The following is a 15825-nucleotide window of genomic DNA, read 5'->3' on the forward strand; positions in this document are numbered from 1 at the left end:
ATGGTAGGGGGTTGGGAACCTGAGCAGGGAGACAGAGGAAAGGGAAACAGGGATAAAAGCAAAAGATAGGAAGGAGAAAAACAAAAGTGGCAGTCAGAGAAATCAACGGTTTAAATCAAACGTGCCCACAGTAAATAATAATTCTAATAGGTCTAAGAGCGTTAAAAAAACAAGCCTGAAGGCTTTGTGTCTTAATGCGAGGAGCATTTGTAATAAGGTGGATGAATTGGCTGCGCAAATAGAGGTAAATGGATATGATTTGGTTGGGATTACGGAAACGTGGCTCAAGGATGGCCAAGACTGGGAACTCAACATCCAGGGGTATTCAATATTCAGGAAAGATAGGCAAAAAGGAAAGGGAGGTGGGGTAGCATTACTGGTTAAAGAAGGGATTAATACAACTGTAATGAAGGATATTAGCTCTGATGACGTGGAATCTGTATGGGTAGAATTGAGAAATACTAAGGGGAAAAAAACATTAGTGGGAGTGGTATATAGACCTCCAAACAGTAAGGCGGAGGTTGGGGATGGCATTAAAAGGGAAATTAAAGAAGCGTGCAATAAGGGCACAGCAGTCATCATGGGTGACTTTAATCTACATATAGGTTGGGCCAACCAAATTAGTAACAATACTGTGGAGGAGGAATTCCTGGAGTGTTTACGGGATGGTTTCCTGGACCAATATGTCGAGGAACCAACCAGAGGTCAGGCCATCTTAGACTGGGTATTATGTAACGAGAAAGGATTAATTAGCAATCTTGTTGTACGAGGCCCCTTGGGTCGGAGCGATCATAATATGATCGAATTCTTCATTAAGATGGAGAATGAAGTAGTTGACTCAGAGACAAGGGTCCTCAATTTAAATAAAGGAAACTACGATGGTCTGAGGAGCGAGTTGGGTAGGATTGATTGGGGAATGGCACTCAAAGAGTTGACAGTGGATAGGCAATGGCAAACATTCAAAGACCGAATGGATGAGCTACAGAATTTGTTCATCCCAGTTTGGCATAAAAATAAAACAAAAAAGGTGACTCAACTGTGGCTAACAAGGGAAATTAGGGATAGCATAAGATCCAAGGAGAGGACATATAAATTGGCTAGAAAAAGCAATAATCCTGAGGATTGGGAGCAGTTTAGGAGTCAACAAAGGAGGACAAAGGGATTAATTAAGAAAGGGAAAATAGAATATGAGAGTAAGCTGTCAGGGGACATAAAAACTGACTGTAAAAGCTTTTATACATATGTGAAGAGAAAAAGATTGGTGAAGTCAAGCGTAGGTCCCTTACAGTCAGAATCAGGGGAATTTATAATGGGAAACAAGGAAATGGCAGACCAACTAAATACATACTTTGGTTCTGTCTTCACAAAGGAGGACACAAATAACCTCCCAGAGATGTCGGGGAACATAGGGTCTGATGAAAGGGAGGAACTGAAAGAAATCAGTATTTGTAGGGAAATGGTGTTAGGAAAATTGATGGGACTGAAGGCCGATAAATCCCCAGGGCCTGAAGGTCTACATCCCAGGGCACTTAAGGAAGTGGCCCCAGAGATAGTAGATGCATTGCTGGTCATCTTCCAGAACTCGATAGACTCTGGAACGGTACCCATGGATTGGAGGGTAGCTAATGTTACCCCACTATTCAAAAAAGGTGGTAGAGAAAAAGCGGGGAATTATAGACCGGTAAGCATGACATCGGTAGTGGGGAAAATGCTGGAGTCTATTATAAAAGATGTAATAGCAGAGCACTTGGAAAGCAGTGACAGGATCGGACAAAGTCAACATGGACTTACAAAAGGTAAGTCATGCTTTACTAATCTACTGGAATTTTTTGAGGATGTAACTGGTAAAATAGATAAGGGAGAACCGGTGGATGTGGTGTATTTGGACTTTCAGAAGGCTTTCGATAAGGTCCCACATAAGAGATTAGCGTGCAAAATTAAGGCACATGGGATTGGGGGCAAGGTATTGACTTGGATAGAGAACTGGTTGGCGGACAGAAAGCAAAGAGTTGGAATAAACGGGTCATTTTCCGAGTGGCAGGCAGTGACTAGTGGGGTACCGCAAGGATCAGTCCTAGGACCCCAGCTGTTCACAATATATATTAATGATCTGGACGAGGGAATTGGATGTAATATCTCCAAATTTGCAGACGAAACAAAGCTGGGTGGGAGGGTAAGCTGTGAGGAGGATGTCGTAAAACTCCAGTACGATTTGGACAGGTTTGGTGATTGGGCAGAAACATGGCAAATGCACTATAATGTGGATAAATGTGAGGTTATCCACTTTGGTGGCAAAAACAGGAAGGCAGATTATTATTTGAATGGCAATAGATTGGGAGAAGGGGAAGTGCAAAGAGACCTGGGTGTTATTGTGCACCAGTCGCTGAAGGTAAGCATGCAGGTGCAGCAGGCGGTTAAGAAGGCAAATGGTATGTTGGCCTTCGTAGCAAGAGGGTTCGAGTACAGGAACAAGGATGTCTTGCTACAGTTGTACAGGGCCTTGGTGAGATCGCACCTTGAGTATTGTCTGCAGTTTTGGTCACCTTACCTGAGGAAGAACGTTCTTGCCATGGAGGGAGTGCAGCGAAGATTCACCAGGCTGATACCTGGGATGGCAGGAATGACGTATGAGGAGAGATTGTGTCGATTGGGCTTATACTCACTGGAGTTTAGAAGATTGAGAGGGGATCTCATCGAAACCTATAAAATTCTGTCAGGTCTGGACAGACTAGATGCAGGAAGGATGTTTATGATGGCCGGGAGTCCAGAACCAGGGGTCATAGTCTAAGGATAAGGGTTAGGCCATTTAGGACTGAAATGAGGAGGAACTTCTTCACCCAGAGAGTGGTGAACCTGTGGAATTCTCTGCCACAGAGGGCGGTGGAGGCCAGTTCATTAAATATATTCAAGAAAGAGTTGGATATATTTCTTGAGGCTAAAGGGATCAAGGGATATGGGGAGAAGGCAGGGACAGGGTACTGAATTTGGATGATCAGCCATGATCTCATTGAATGGCGCAGCAGGCTCGAAGGGCCGAATGGCCTACTCCTGCTCCGAGCTTCTATGTTTCTATGTTACTCAGGTCCCCTCCCTCACCTCTTTTTCCGGTATATTGATGACTGTTTTGGTGCAGTTTCTTGCTCTCGTCCTGAACTAGATAATTTAATTCACTTTGCTTCCAATTTCCACCCTTCCCTCACCTTCACATGGTCCATCTCCGACTCTTCCCTTCCCTTCCTCGACTTCTCCGTCTCCATTTCCGGGGATAGGATATTGACAAACATTCACTACAAGCCCACTGACTCCCACAGCTACCTGGACTGCACTTCCTCCCACCCTGCTTCCTGTAAGGACTCTGTTGTGTATGTACCTTTAAGGGAATAACTGGTCTCAGACTGCAGTACCGGCAGTGACCACCCCTGTATAAAAGGCCCTAGCAGGCTTCTGTAGTTTCAGTTTCCAGGTTGTCTCCATTCAGTAAAGACTTGTTATAATCAACTCCTGCAGTCTGTGTCTCAATTATACACGGACATAATACTGGCGACGAGTAAGAAACGAACTTACCTGCAACTCGGCAGCACCTCAGACGACGTTATTGAAGGGCGAAGCCAGAAGAAAGAAAAAAAAATAATAATCCAAAGCGACTCGAGAAACGGGCGTCGGCCGTGGGCAACCGCCCTCCAAATCATCGAATTGAAAAGTGCAGGAGAGACTGTTGAGAGCCAGGCTTGGTTCTCTAGTCTGTGGTTTCCCAGCTAATCGGGCTGGTGGCAAGTAATGCACTGATCCTGCCTGGGCTGCGGCGGGCTAGAGCTCGATCGGGTGGCTCTGCAACGGGGCCGGGCAGCGAGTCGGGAAGCAAAGAGAGAGAGAGAGGGTGGAGCACACAGGGCGCGGCCGGTGCTTCGAAGCCGGGAACGGTTCTTCAATTAACGGAGCAAATATTGAAGCGCGATAGAAAAATAAAATTACCGCGGAGAGCAGCGTTGGCAGCAGCGATCGGGGAGGCGCGAAGACCATAGGGCGTCGCCATTACAGGATAGTAAAATAAATATAATCGCCAGCAACAGCGTTGGCAGCGGCGGGAAAGCGCGGGAGGCGCCATCTTAACTCGGCGGGGAAGAAGGAAAAGCGCGGGAGGCGCCATTTTGATCCGTCGGGGACGAAGGCAAAGCGCGGGAGGCGCCATCTTAGATTTTCAAGATGCCAAAGACTGGCGATATCACTGCCTTCGATAATGCAATAGAAGACTGGACCACGTATGTGGAAAGAGTCGAGGTATATTGCGAGGCAAACGAAATAGCCGATGAGAAAAAGGCATCGGTATTGCTAAATTTAATGGGCGCAAGAACGTACGGCCTATTGCGGGACCTGATTACTCCAGCCAAACCGAAGGTGAAGAGTTTTAACGAAATTGTTGCTATCCTACAGGAACACCTAAATCCTACACCGCTGCTGATAGCAGAAAGATTTAAATTCCACAGGAGAAATCAGCATAAAAATGAGAGCAATGCTGATTACCTTACGGAACTATGCAAGCTATCAAAGCACTGCCAGTTCGGAGCAGGACTGGCAGATACCTTACGGGACAAATTTGTCTGTGGACTCCTGAGTGAAGGAACCCAGAAGAGGTTACTCTCAGAGAAAGAGCTGACGCTAGATAAGGCTTTCAGCGTGGCAGTATCGTACGAAGCAGCAGCAAGGGGAGCTGCGGAAATACAACAAAAGCCACAGGAATACGGCACCCACTAAATGACACGGGGATTTGCAAAATGTTATCACTGCGGCAGAACAAACCATGACCAGAAGGACTGCTAGTCCAAGGACAAAATATGCAGGCAATGCGGAAAGATGGGACACATTGCACGAGTTTGCAGGTCTGGGAAGAAGACCAACGACAACAAAAAGGCTACTAAGGAACCGTACAGGAAAGTACAAAAGATGACGGACAGTAGTTCCGAAGACCAGATGAGCGATAGTGAATCCGGGAACAAGAGACTAAGCTGTCTCAAACTTCACAACGTAATCGCAAAAGAGGATCACCGAACCATTTGGGTCACCCTCACGATAGCAGGATCCCAAGTCAAAATGGAATTGGATACAGGATCAGCTCTAACCGTCATGAATCGATGAGACTACGAGTGGCTATTCTCACACATACCCTTGAGAGAGACATCCATTGTCTTGAGGACGTATACGGGGCAAAAAGTATACCCCAGAGGAAAAATAAGGGTGCCTGTCGAATACAACGGCAAGAAAATACGGAAATTGTATCTCTACATTCTGCAAGATGGTGGACCACCGTTATTGGGACGTGAATGGATCAGAAAGATAAGTTTAGACTGGCACTCCATTCAGGCACTGACGGTGGCTGGTAAAAAGGATGACGACGTCACTCCTGGACGATTGTCAACAATCTTAGCTGATGCCAAAGAGGTATTTCAACAAGAACTGGGCACTCTTAAAAGCGTAACCGCCTCGATAAAAATAGAGGAGAATGCAATTCCCAAGTTTTGCAAAGCAAGACCAGTACCATATGCAATTCACCCAGCCGTCGAGGCAGAGCTGGAGAATCTGGAGAATGCAGGTGTGTTATCTAAGGTAGACTGGAGCGAGTGGGCGACACCCATCGTTCCTGTCATGAAGAAAACGTTAAACAATAATCTGAGGAGCCAAGGAAGGTTCGCATCTGTGGGGACTTCAAGGTGACGGTGAACCCAGTCCTTCACACAGTACAATATCCTCTTCCAAGGATAGAAGATATCTTCGCCTCACTATCTGGAGGGAAGCGTTTTACAAAAATTGACCTAGCACAAGCATATTTGCAGATGGAGGTTGAAGAATCCTCTAGGAAGTATCTCACGATAACCACTCACAAAGGTCTTTACCAGTATAATCGACTGGTATTCGGAGTAGCATCAGCTCCGGCGATATGGCAAAGAGCGATGGAACAAGTCCTGCAAGGGATTCCGGGGACTCAGTGTTACTTGGACGACATCCTAGTGACAGGTGAAGATGACAGTGAACACCTTGCCAACCTAGAGCAGGTGCTCACTAGACTACGTGAACATGGGCTACGAGCCAATCGCCCCAAGTGCGAGTTTTTTAAGAAACAGATATCGTATTGTGGCCACGTGATTGATGAAGAGGGGTTGCATAAGTCCCCTGACAAAATTGAAGCGGTAGTTGAGGCTCCAGCGCCTGAAAATGTGTCGCAACTGAGGTCATTCCTCGGATTGGTGAATTACTACCATAAGTTTTTGCCGAATTTGTCCACAATTCTGCATCCACTGAACGCCCTACTACGAACGGGAGTAGCATGGAAATGGAGCGATGAATGTAAGCGGGCCTTTCAGAAGAGTAAGGACCTAATCACTTCAAGAGAAGTATTGGCTCACTACAACCCATCACTACCGATAAGACTGGCGTGTGATGCGTCTCCCTACGGCATTGGGGCGGTACTGTCACATAAATTCCTTGATGGTTCAGAGAGGCCGATAGCTTTTGAGTCACGCTCGTTAACTTCAGCCGAGCGTAACTACGCCCAGATTGACAGAGAGGCCCTCAGCCTGGTGTGGGGGGTGAAGAAGTTCAATCACTACCTGCACGGTCAGAAATTTACTCTACTAACTGATCATCAACCTCTCGTCTCCATTTTCAACCCTCAGAAGGGCGTACCGATAATGACGACACAAGGGCTACAGAGGTGGTCCCTTTTCCTAGGGGCACATCAATATGACATCGAGTACAAAGGAACTAAACAGCATGGGAATGCTGATGGATTGTCGCGCCTACCGTTGCCGACGGTGGAAGAAGAACTGGCAGTGGATCCAGTGGAGTTATTCCACTCGACTATAGTCGAATGTCTCCCTGTGACGAATGCAAACATAGAAAAGGAAATACGAAATGACCCGACACTCTCCTGGGTCTATGATTTAACGGTGAAGGGATGGCCAGCACATGGCGAACCACTGCTGCCAGCATTCTCGCCGAGAAGAGAACAGCTGTCAGTGTGCAGAGGAACCTTGATGTGTGGATCCAGAGTAGTAATTCCACCCAAATTGAAGGATAGAGTGCTCAATGAGCTTCATGAGGGTCATCTGGGAGGGGTAAAAATGAAGAACTTAGCCAGAGCGTTTGTGTGGTGGCCGGGAATCGATAGAGAAATCGAAGAGATGACCAAGAGCTGTACAGGATGCCAGAACGTCCAAAATGCCCCACCACAAGCCCCTCTACATCCATGGGAGTGGCCCTCATCTCCATGGCAAAGGGTGCACATTGATTTTGCTGGTCCCTTTATGGACTCGATGTTTTTAATTGCAGTGGATGCACATTCAAAGTGGCCAGAGGTAATAAAAATGTCCTCAACCACCACAGAAAAAACTATCACAGTCTTACGAACCATATTCGCCAGGAATGGGCTGCCTGAACAGATTTGCTCTGACAATGGACCACAGTTTGTGTCTGAAGAGTTCCGGAGGTTCTTAAAGAACAATGGTGTTAAGCATTACACATCCGCCCCATATCATCCAGCCACTAATGGATTGGCCGAGAGGTTTGTTCAAACATTCAAGAAGGCTATCAAGGCAGTGTGTAATGAAGATATACCCCGACAACACAAGGTGGATAACTTCTTGTTTGCCTACTGGAATGCGACACATGCGGTTACCAACCAAACTCCAGCCATGATGTTCTTCAATCGAAGACTACAATGCCGCTTGGATTTGGTTAAGCCAAACGTCAGAAGAGATGTGGAGAACAGGCAGTTTCAGAATATGAATGAAAGGCCGACCAGGAGTTTTAAGATCGGTCAACCAGTTCTGGCCCGGGACTACCGCACAGAGAAATGGCAGCCAGGAATTATCTGTACACGGCAAGGACCTCTAATGTATACCGTGGACGTTGGAGAGAGCATTGTAAGACGCCATGCTGACCAGATTCTAGAGTCACTGGAAAACGTCAACTCCACACCACGATCTGATACACCTGGCGATGAAACCGAAGTACCAATTGCATCTACCGCAGAATCGGTGATATTGGAAGCAGACGAACCAAACAACGACATTGATCCTGACTCAACCTTGCCAGAAGAACCTGATATCCCAAAGAGGCGTTATCCAGACAGAATCAGGAAGCCTCCTCAAAGACTGAACTTATAATTGCTTAACTTCAACCAATGTATCTAGCAACCGTAATTGTAATTGTAATTAGTTATTATTTAGTTGTTAAATGAATGTTATGTACTGTTTATCTAAAAGGGGAGGAATTGTTGTGTATGTACCTTTAAGGGAATAACTGGTCTCAGACTGCAGTACCTACAGTGACCACCCCTGTATAAAAGGGCCTAGCAGGCTTCTGTAGTTTCAGTTTCCAGGTTGTCTCCATTCAGTAAAGACTTGTTATAATCAACTCCTGTAGTCCGTGTCTCAATTATACACAGACATAATAGACTCTATTCCATTCTCCCAGTTTCTCCGTCTCCACCGCATCTGTTCTGACGATGCCACCTTCCATACTGGTGCTTCCGGTATGTCTTCCTTTTTCCTCAACCGAGGATTCCCCTCTACCGTGATTGACATGGCCCTCGACTGTGTCCATTCCATTTCCCGCACTTCTGCTCTCACCCCTTCCCCTCCCTCCCAGAACCACGATAGGGTTCGAGGAACAGCACCTCATCTTTCTATTAGGCACTTTACAGCCTTCTGGACTTAACATCGAGTTCAACAATTTCAGACTATAAATTGGCCCTGTATTTCTTTATTTTTTTCTCTTGTTTCCTCACATGGTAGCTGTTAATGTTGCTGCCATCATCATCCACACCTCATCTAGAGCTATCTTTTGTTTCTTAACTTGTCCCATTACCTCTCCTTTTGCCTTGCACCATCATCCCTTTCGTCATTCAATCTCTCTTGCCTTCCATCCTATCACAGACCTTCCCTTTATTCTTAAACTAGCTGGGGAGCCCCGCGTTGCGAGGGCAATTTTGGGGCGCGAGGGCAATTTTGGGGCGTTTGGTCTCCCTGCCCCTGTGTGTCCCCCCTCTCCCTGTCATGTCCTCTCCCTGTCCTATCCCTCCCTCCCCTCTCTCCCTCCCCTCCCCTCCCCTCTCTCCCTCCCTCCCCTCCCCTCTCTCCCTCCCTCCCCTCTCTCCCTCCCTCCCCTCCCCTCTCTCCCTCCCTCCCCTCCCCTCCCCTGTCTTCCCTCTCCCCCCCCCCCACCCCTCCCCCACTCCCCTCTGTCCCTCTAAATAACAACAGAAAATGCTGGAAATACTCAGCAGGCCAGGCAGCATCCGTGGAGAGAGAAACAGAGTTAATGTTTCAGGTCTGGGACCCTTCATCAGAACTGGAAAAAGCTGGAGATGTAACAGATATTAAGCAGGTGCAGAGACGGCGGGGGGGGCAGTTTAGGAGGGGAGGAAGGAATTGAAAGAACACCCTGTACTTTTGTAAGAGGCAGGAAAGATAAAATGTTGCAAATGGGAATGGCAAAAATCATACTGCATGAAAAATGGGGGCAGGGATAATTATCTGAACTTGTTGAACTCGATGTTGAGTCCGGCAGATTGTAAAGTGCCCAATCGAAAGATGAGGTGCTGTTCCTCGAGCTTACGCTGAGCTTCATTGGAACAATGCAATAGCCCAAGGACAGAGAGATCAGAGTGGGAATGGAGCGGTGAATTAAAGTGACAGGCGACCTTTATTCTTTCCTCCCCTCCTCCCTGCCCCTGCTTAACTATCTCTCCTCCCTAATCTGTTCCAGTTCTGACGAAGCGTTCGACCCAAAACATTGACTCTGTTTCTCTCGCCTCGATGCTGCCTGACCTGCTGAGTGTTTCCAGCACTTTCTGTTGTTGTTTCAGATTTCCAGCATCCGCAGTATTTTGCTATTGTAAGATATTGAAATGTTCGGTGTACATGAATTTCCAGTCATTAATTTAAATGGTTGGAAAATCATAGACAACAAACACCCAAATTTCCAATAAGCAGTACCAGCTGACGAGTTTTCCTGCCAGGTGCACAATTACCCCAACTAAATCAACTATTCAAAATTGAACTTGAAATACCAAAGTCATAAACTAAAATTCAACCTACCAATTAATATTTGGTGAAGCTGTTGAGGTGTCAGTGTCAAACTGCAATCCTTCTCCTCTTGAAGTGTAGATGGGACAGCATTAAGACCATCCCTTGCCTGTTGTAAATCAATTGAAAGGAGATCAAATGTGCTTGTAATGGAAGGGGAAAACAGTGAATCTCCTCCCCACCCAAAAAGACAGTGCCAGGAATGTCTATGAATATATTATCCAACCATGCTGTTGAGTGGCTACACGCCTGAGTGGGGGGTGCAAAATTGTGAGAGGCTAGCACCACATAAAGCTAGCCTGCATTACTGAAAGCCAGCCTCCACCTCTTAAAGGGGAGGTGCATTGTGGCTGGAGTAGGTGGTGGAAGTCATTGTGGAGCTCATTCTGATGTAGAAAAAGAATGAATAATAGTACAACATGGCAGAGAGCGTGTTCCAAAAATTTCCGACGCTGCACTGGTGGCATTGGTGGAAGAGGTGGAGAGGAGGAGAGATGTGCTCTATCCACAGGGAGCCAGGAGGATCTCTACACAAACTCTCAGAAGGCAGTGGGACCAAATAACCGTGGCGGTCAGTGCCAGGAGTCAAGCCCCGAGGACCTGGATGCAGTGCCGCAAAAAGTTCAGTGACCTCACATGAGTGGTCAAGGGCAGTGAATTCATCTTCAAATGCCATATGCCACCAACTGCACCACTAGCCTCAGCAACTGCTAAATGCACCACATCCCCATCACTCACCTACTAACAATTTCTATCAATCAAGACTCATAACTCACATTCATAGCTTCACCTCACCCTCACAAACTGCTGCAAGCCTCACACCCACATCTCACAGCTTATACATACTGCCAGCTATTCAACCATGACAGGCACATCACCCAAACAGATTGCACCACACTCACTATCATACTTTCCTCTCTCTTGCAGAACAAGGAAGCGCACAACGGCAGGCAGCAGGACCTAACCAGCGGGGGGCAGGCCTGGCTGCATGTCCTTACCCCCATCGAGGAGCTCGGCATCATTGGAACATCCATTGCTGAGGCTGTGGACAGCGGTGGGGTTGAAACCATAGACGATGACGGTATCCTCATACCTAATCCTCCTTCTCACATCCCACTTCCCCCTCATCCCACAATCTCTTCTGATTTATAAGCTGCAGATGGTTTAAGCATGCACCTCTTACTTTCCCCCCTACCCTCACCACAACCCTTCCCTTGTGCCTTTCTCCTTTCAGATACCCAAGAACTGCAACCTGGCCAGGCAGTGGTGGAACAGCAACAGGTGGAAGAGCAAGAAGACAATGATGATAAAGAAACAGCGTCACTCGATTTCACACTCACAGCCACCAGCACAGATATTGACACTGCGTATAATTTAGAGGATAGCTTAGAAGCGGGATCTGCACTTGGTGAGACACCAGGCATGAGTGGCGTGCAGCCAGGGCAGGGGGCAAGGATAGCGCAAGTGCCAGCTCACCAGAGGGTGAGGTCACACATGGGTTCTGCTGCAGAGGACTTAGATAAGTATTTCAATGGGGCAGGCTACAAAAGAAGGTTGATGGGTATGCATAATGAAAAGCCTGCATGCAATGTCAAGGAGCATGGAGGAGTCCAGCATTAACTTGGCACAGGGCTTTGCACAGAGCTTGGAGCCCATCCTTTCCAGCATGGAAGTGGTGGCCAACTCCATTAGCACACTTGTGAACCCAACCATGATGCAGCGTCTGATGCCCGATGTCTCAGCTTCCATTGCAGCACAAGTAGAAGCCACCCAACACCTGGGTGCTGCAGTGGAAGCTCAGACTGCTCTCATGCAAGCTCAGCTTGCTGCCATGCAAGCTTGGACTGCTGTCATCATGGCTGTGGATACCAGTGTTCAATGGGGCTTTCAGGTTCTCACAGCTGTCCAGCAATCTCCTCCAATAGATTACTAGGGTTGCTGAGGCACTGCCCCGGGTAAATGGCAGTGGCTCTGTGGAGCACAAACCTGCTGTCCTCCCTCAGGATGATAGTATTCGTCCTCCCACCACTGACACTCTGCCAGTGCCCTTGCTGTTGCCTGTCAGCCAGCCAGCCCAGACTGCTGCCGCCCATGCCAAGGTGGTGCAGTACGAAGCCCAGAGCTGCTCGTGGTCGTCTTCCAAGGCCATCTGCAGTCTCCCCCACTGAAAGTCAGCAGCTTTCCACCAGCCATGCTGCAGCCACTGAGGTAGCACTGCATAGGAGCACTAGGGCAGGCAAAGGCACACGGAAGACAGGCACTAAGGGAATGCACAAGAGTGATTAGTTGATGTTTGTATGCAATATGGCATGCTTTGACTTATAAATTTGGTTTGGAAACTTTAATTTGTGTAGGCTTTTATTTTTCCATTTTGGCAAAGCAGATGGTGTGATGGTCAGTAACAGAGGGAAGGTAAGATGTGGGGCTGTTTGGTGAATGGGGAATTGGGGTTACGTTTTCTGGTATCACAGTCAAAAGAGTTATTCACGGACAGCCCAGCCAGAGAGGGGCTGTTTCAGTTGCCTCCTCTCTTCCTCTTCCTCCTGCTTCTCCTCCTCCTGCTCCTCAGCTGTTCTCGTATAGCTAGTGGTAAGGGCTGTGCCCTCACGATGGCGAATCTAATCTTGACACCCGCTCTGTCGAGTACTGCAGGGCTCCTCCAGAGCGGTCCAGGCAGCGGAAGTGTTGTTTCAACATGCCAATGGTCTGCTCTATCACATTTTGTGTGGCAGCATGGCTTTGTTGTATGCATGCTGCTGACGTGTGCGTGGGTTGCGCACCGGAGTCATCAGCCATGTCGTCAATGGATAGCACTTTTCGCCCAGTAGCCACCCTCCGGTTTGTCATGGTGGCTCAAATGCAGATGGCATAGCGGACTGCCATAGAATGAAAGCATCAAGAATGCTGCCAGGATATTGAGCATTCATATGCCTGATTCGCTGCGTATGGTCGCGCACCAGCTGGACATTGAGGGAGTGGAATTCCTTTCGGTTGCGGTACATCTTAGAGTTGACATGCAGTGCCTGCAAAGCAACATGCATGCAGCCAATGGCGCCCTGCACCATGGGGAAACCTGCGTTCTTGCTCTGCTGCTCTCTGGCGAGACAGAATGAAATGTAGTCAACTCTCTTGGAATACAGAGCCTCAGTTACCTCCTTTATGCAACAGTGGATGGCAAACTGGGAGATGTTGCAAATATCTCCTGCTCCAGCCTGGAAGGAGCCCAAAGCATGGTCATGGTCACCTTCACAGCCATTGAATGCAGTCCTCGCCCTGCTCTGAGGTTGCAGTTGTGACTGCAGCAGGTGGCAGATTTTAGTGAGAACATCCTTACTAAAGTGCAGACGTCTCACACACTGTTCCTCACTGAAGTTCAGGTAGGAGAATTGCTCCCTGAACATCCTGGGCGGATATGACCTCCTGCTGAGAGCCCTTCTCCCCCTCCTCCCTCTTCTAGCAGCTTGCCCTGCTCTGTGTCGCCTCTGTTCATTCTCCCAGTCATGCTATATTGCAAGGGAAATGCCTACTACTGCGCCCATGTCTGGGAGTAACTAGTTTGTGCAGAAGCCTTAAAGTCAGGACAAAGTCCTTCAGCATCTGTCACACCGCTCCCTGTAGACTTTAGCAACTTTAAAGAACTCTAGAAAGCACCAAACACTTGTACAATCGAAGCAACAGCCAGTCAAAATCAAACAGCAACTAAGCTGAAAGTAGTTGATGATCCCTTTAAATAGCACTGGTGGGGGGCCCTTCCTGCTGCTGAATACGTGTTCAGCTGTGCGAGCTTAAGAGGAGGTAAGCTGGAGCGTTGAGCTGCAAAATAGCAGTGCTGGTGTGAAATCAGCGTTACATGCTGATTGACGTCATGATCTGCCTACTCTGCATACCTCTGGCGGACGCTCACTGCGCGCACGCTTTCGCCCTCACTAATATGGCGTCCAGCGCGACTCGCACCAGAAGCCTGCGTGCGTGCTGCGGATGTCATTTTGGAACAAAAACGGCACTCATAGCACCGAAAAATCAGGAGCTACTGATCCGGATTTTGCGCCCATTTGAGGCACAATTATCAACTAAAAGAAAATAAGCATTATGTCACATGTGTAGATTCCAAAAATGAATGACATATTGTAAAGTTAGAAATCACTGTAACGGCAGCAGCATTTTCTGTTGTTTTGCCCTTCTTTATTTTAATTTAATAAAGGGGCATTTCCCAAGGGTTTGCTCACCCAATAACTCAACTGGTTAAGTCATTGAGTAGCTGAGCCATAGATCAGCAGGTCCCAGGTTCCACTGTTTGTCTGTGCATGAGCTAGCAGATTTCAGTTGAACAATGGTAGCCACACTCACATTGGTCACAGAATTAATTCCTGGCCCTGAAGGGTTGCAACTCTGGTTGGATGTATTCCTGGCGGTTTCATCACATGACCTCCTGCCTCCAATCACCCCACCCGCATTGGCCACCCAACACGTCCATCCTCATGGATTATTCTTGACACTCAATCAAACAGCTTTTTCCCCCCATTTTCCAATATTTTTATAACTAATAAGCAAATGTGTTCAAAGAAAATGAAAAACAAGTATATATTTTTTAATGCCCCGATGATTTTTCTCCCAGGTGGCTCGAGATTAATCTTCAAAAGAGTTGGCAACCCTACCCTGAAGGCGATGCAACAAGCCCTGCTGGAAGTGCAGTGTGAGGATATAAGATTAGGACAGGAGAATGCTTATCTCCATTGCACCCCTCCCCCACCCCCTCACCCAGAATATCCTGCTGACACTTGCTGTTGCAACTCACTTTTGAAGAATGGTCACCTGTGCCCATGGAACCTTCGTCACTACATGTCAATCCCTTGAGAGAGGAGATAGAGAGAATAAAAAAATTAATGGTAAAATGGAGGCAAAAAATACAAAGGCACTTGGGGTCTTGGTAGTAAGCAAGGGTATCTTTCACTTATGATTCAGCATTTCTAATTATAACTTAAGCAAAATACTGCAGATGCTGGAAATCTGAAATAAAAACAGAATATGCTGGAAAATACTCAGCTGGTCAGGCAGTATCTGTAATGACCTTTCATCAGAACTGGGAGAAAAAAACAGTTTCTCTTTCTGTTCCAGTTCTGGGGTACTGAAGGAAGTGGCCCTAGAAATAGTAGATGCATTGCTGGTCATCTTCCAGAACTCGATAGACTCTGGAACAGTACCCATGGATTGGAGGGTAGCTAATGTTACCCCACTATTCAAAAAAGGTGCTGGAGAAAAAGCGGGGAATTATAGACCGGTAAGCCTGACATCGGTAGTGGGGAAAATGCCAGAGTCCATTATAAAAGATGTAATAGCAGAGCACTTGGAAAGCAGTGACGGGATCGGACAAAGTCAACATGGATTTACAAAAGGTACATCATGCTTGACTAATCTACTGGAATTTTTTGAGCATGTAACTGGTAAAATAGATAAGGGAGAACCAGTGGATGTGGTATATTTGGACTTTCAGAAGGCTTTTGATAAGGTCCCGCATAAGAGATTAGCGTGCAAAATTAAGGCACATGGGATTGGGGGCAAGGTATTGACTTGGATAGAGAACTGGTTGGCGGATAGAAAGCAAAGAGTTGGAATAAACGGGTCGTTTTCCGAGTGGCAGGCAGTGACTAGTGGGGTACCGCAAGGATCGGTCCTAGGACCCCAGCTGTTCACAATATATATTAATGATCTGAACGAGGAAATTGGATGTAATATCTCCAAATTT

General features: G+C 47.3%; 1 protein-coding gene and 1 long non-coding RNA gene across 3 annotated transcripts in view; one reads left to right on the forward strand and one right to left on the reverse strand.

The window, feature by feature from the left end:
- The window catches only part of LOC147107297 (cilia- and flagella-associated protein 47-like), a 797073-nt gene that overhangs the window by 667065 nt on the left and 114183 nt on the right, over window positions 1–15825 (reverse strand). For both annotated transcript variants that reach the window (XM_086006182.1, XM_086006181.1), the window contains 2 exons: window positions 14878–14931; window positions 10095–10191 (listed from right to left, as the gene is read on the reverse strand). In XM_086006182.1, coding sequence (XP_085862308.1) covers window positions 10095–10191; window positions 14878–14931 — 151 coding nt within the window. The remainder of the gene's footprint in view (window positions 1–10094; window positions 10192–14877; window positions 14932–15825) is intronic.
- LOC147107298 (uncharacterized) overlaps window positions 1–15825 on the forward strand; it is an 81139-nt gene that overhangs the window by 44839 nt on the left and 20475 nt on the right. The gene's annotated exons all lie outside the window — the stretch shown is intronic.

Source organism: Somniosus microcephalus, chromosome 14 (genome assembly GCF_052327205.1).
Source record: "Somniosus microcephalus isolate GS21.2 chromosome 14, FLI_Smic_1.0, whole genome shotgun sequence".
Lineage (NCBI taxonomy): Eukaryota > Metazoa > Chordata > Chondrichthyes > Squaliformes > Somniosidae > Somniosus > Somniosus microcephalus.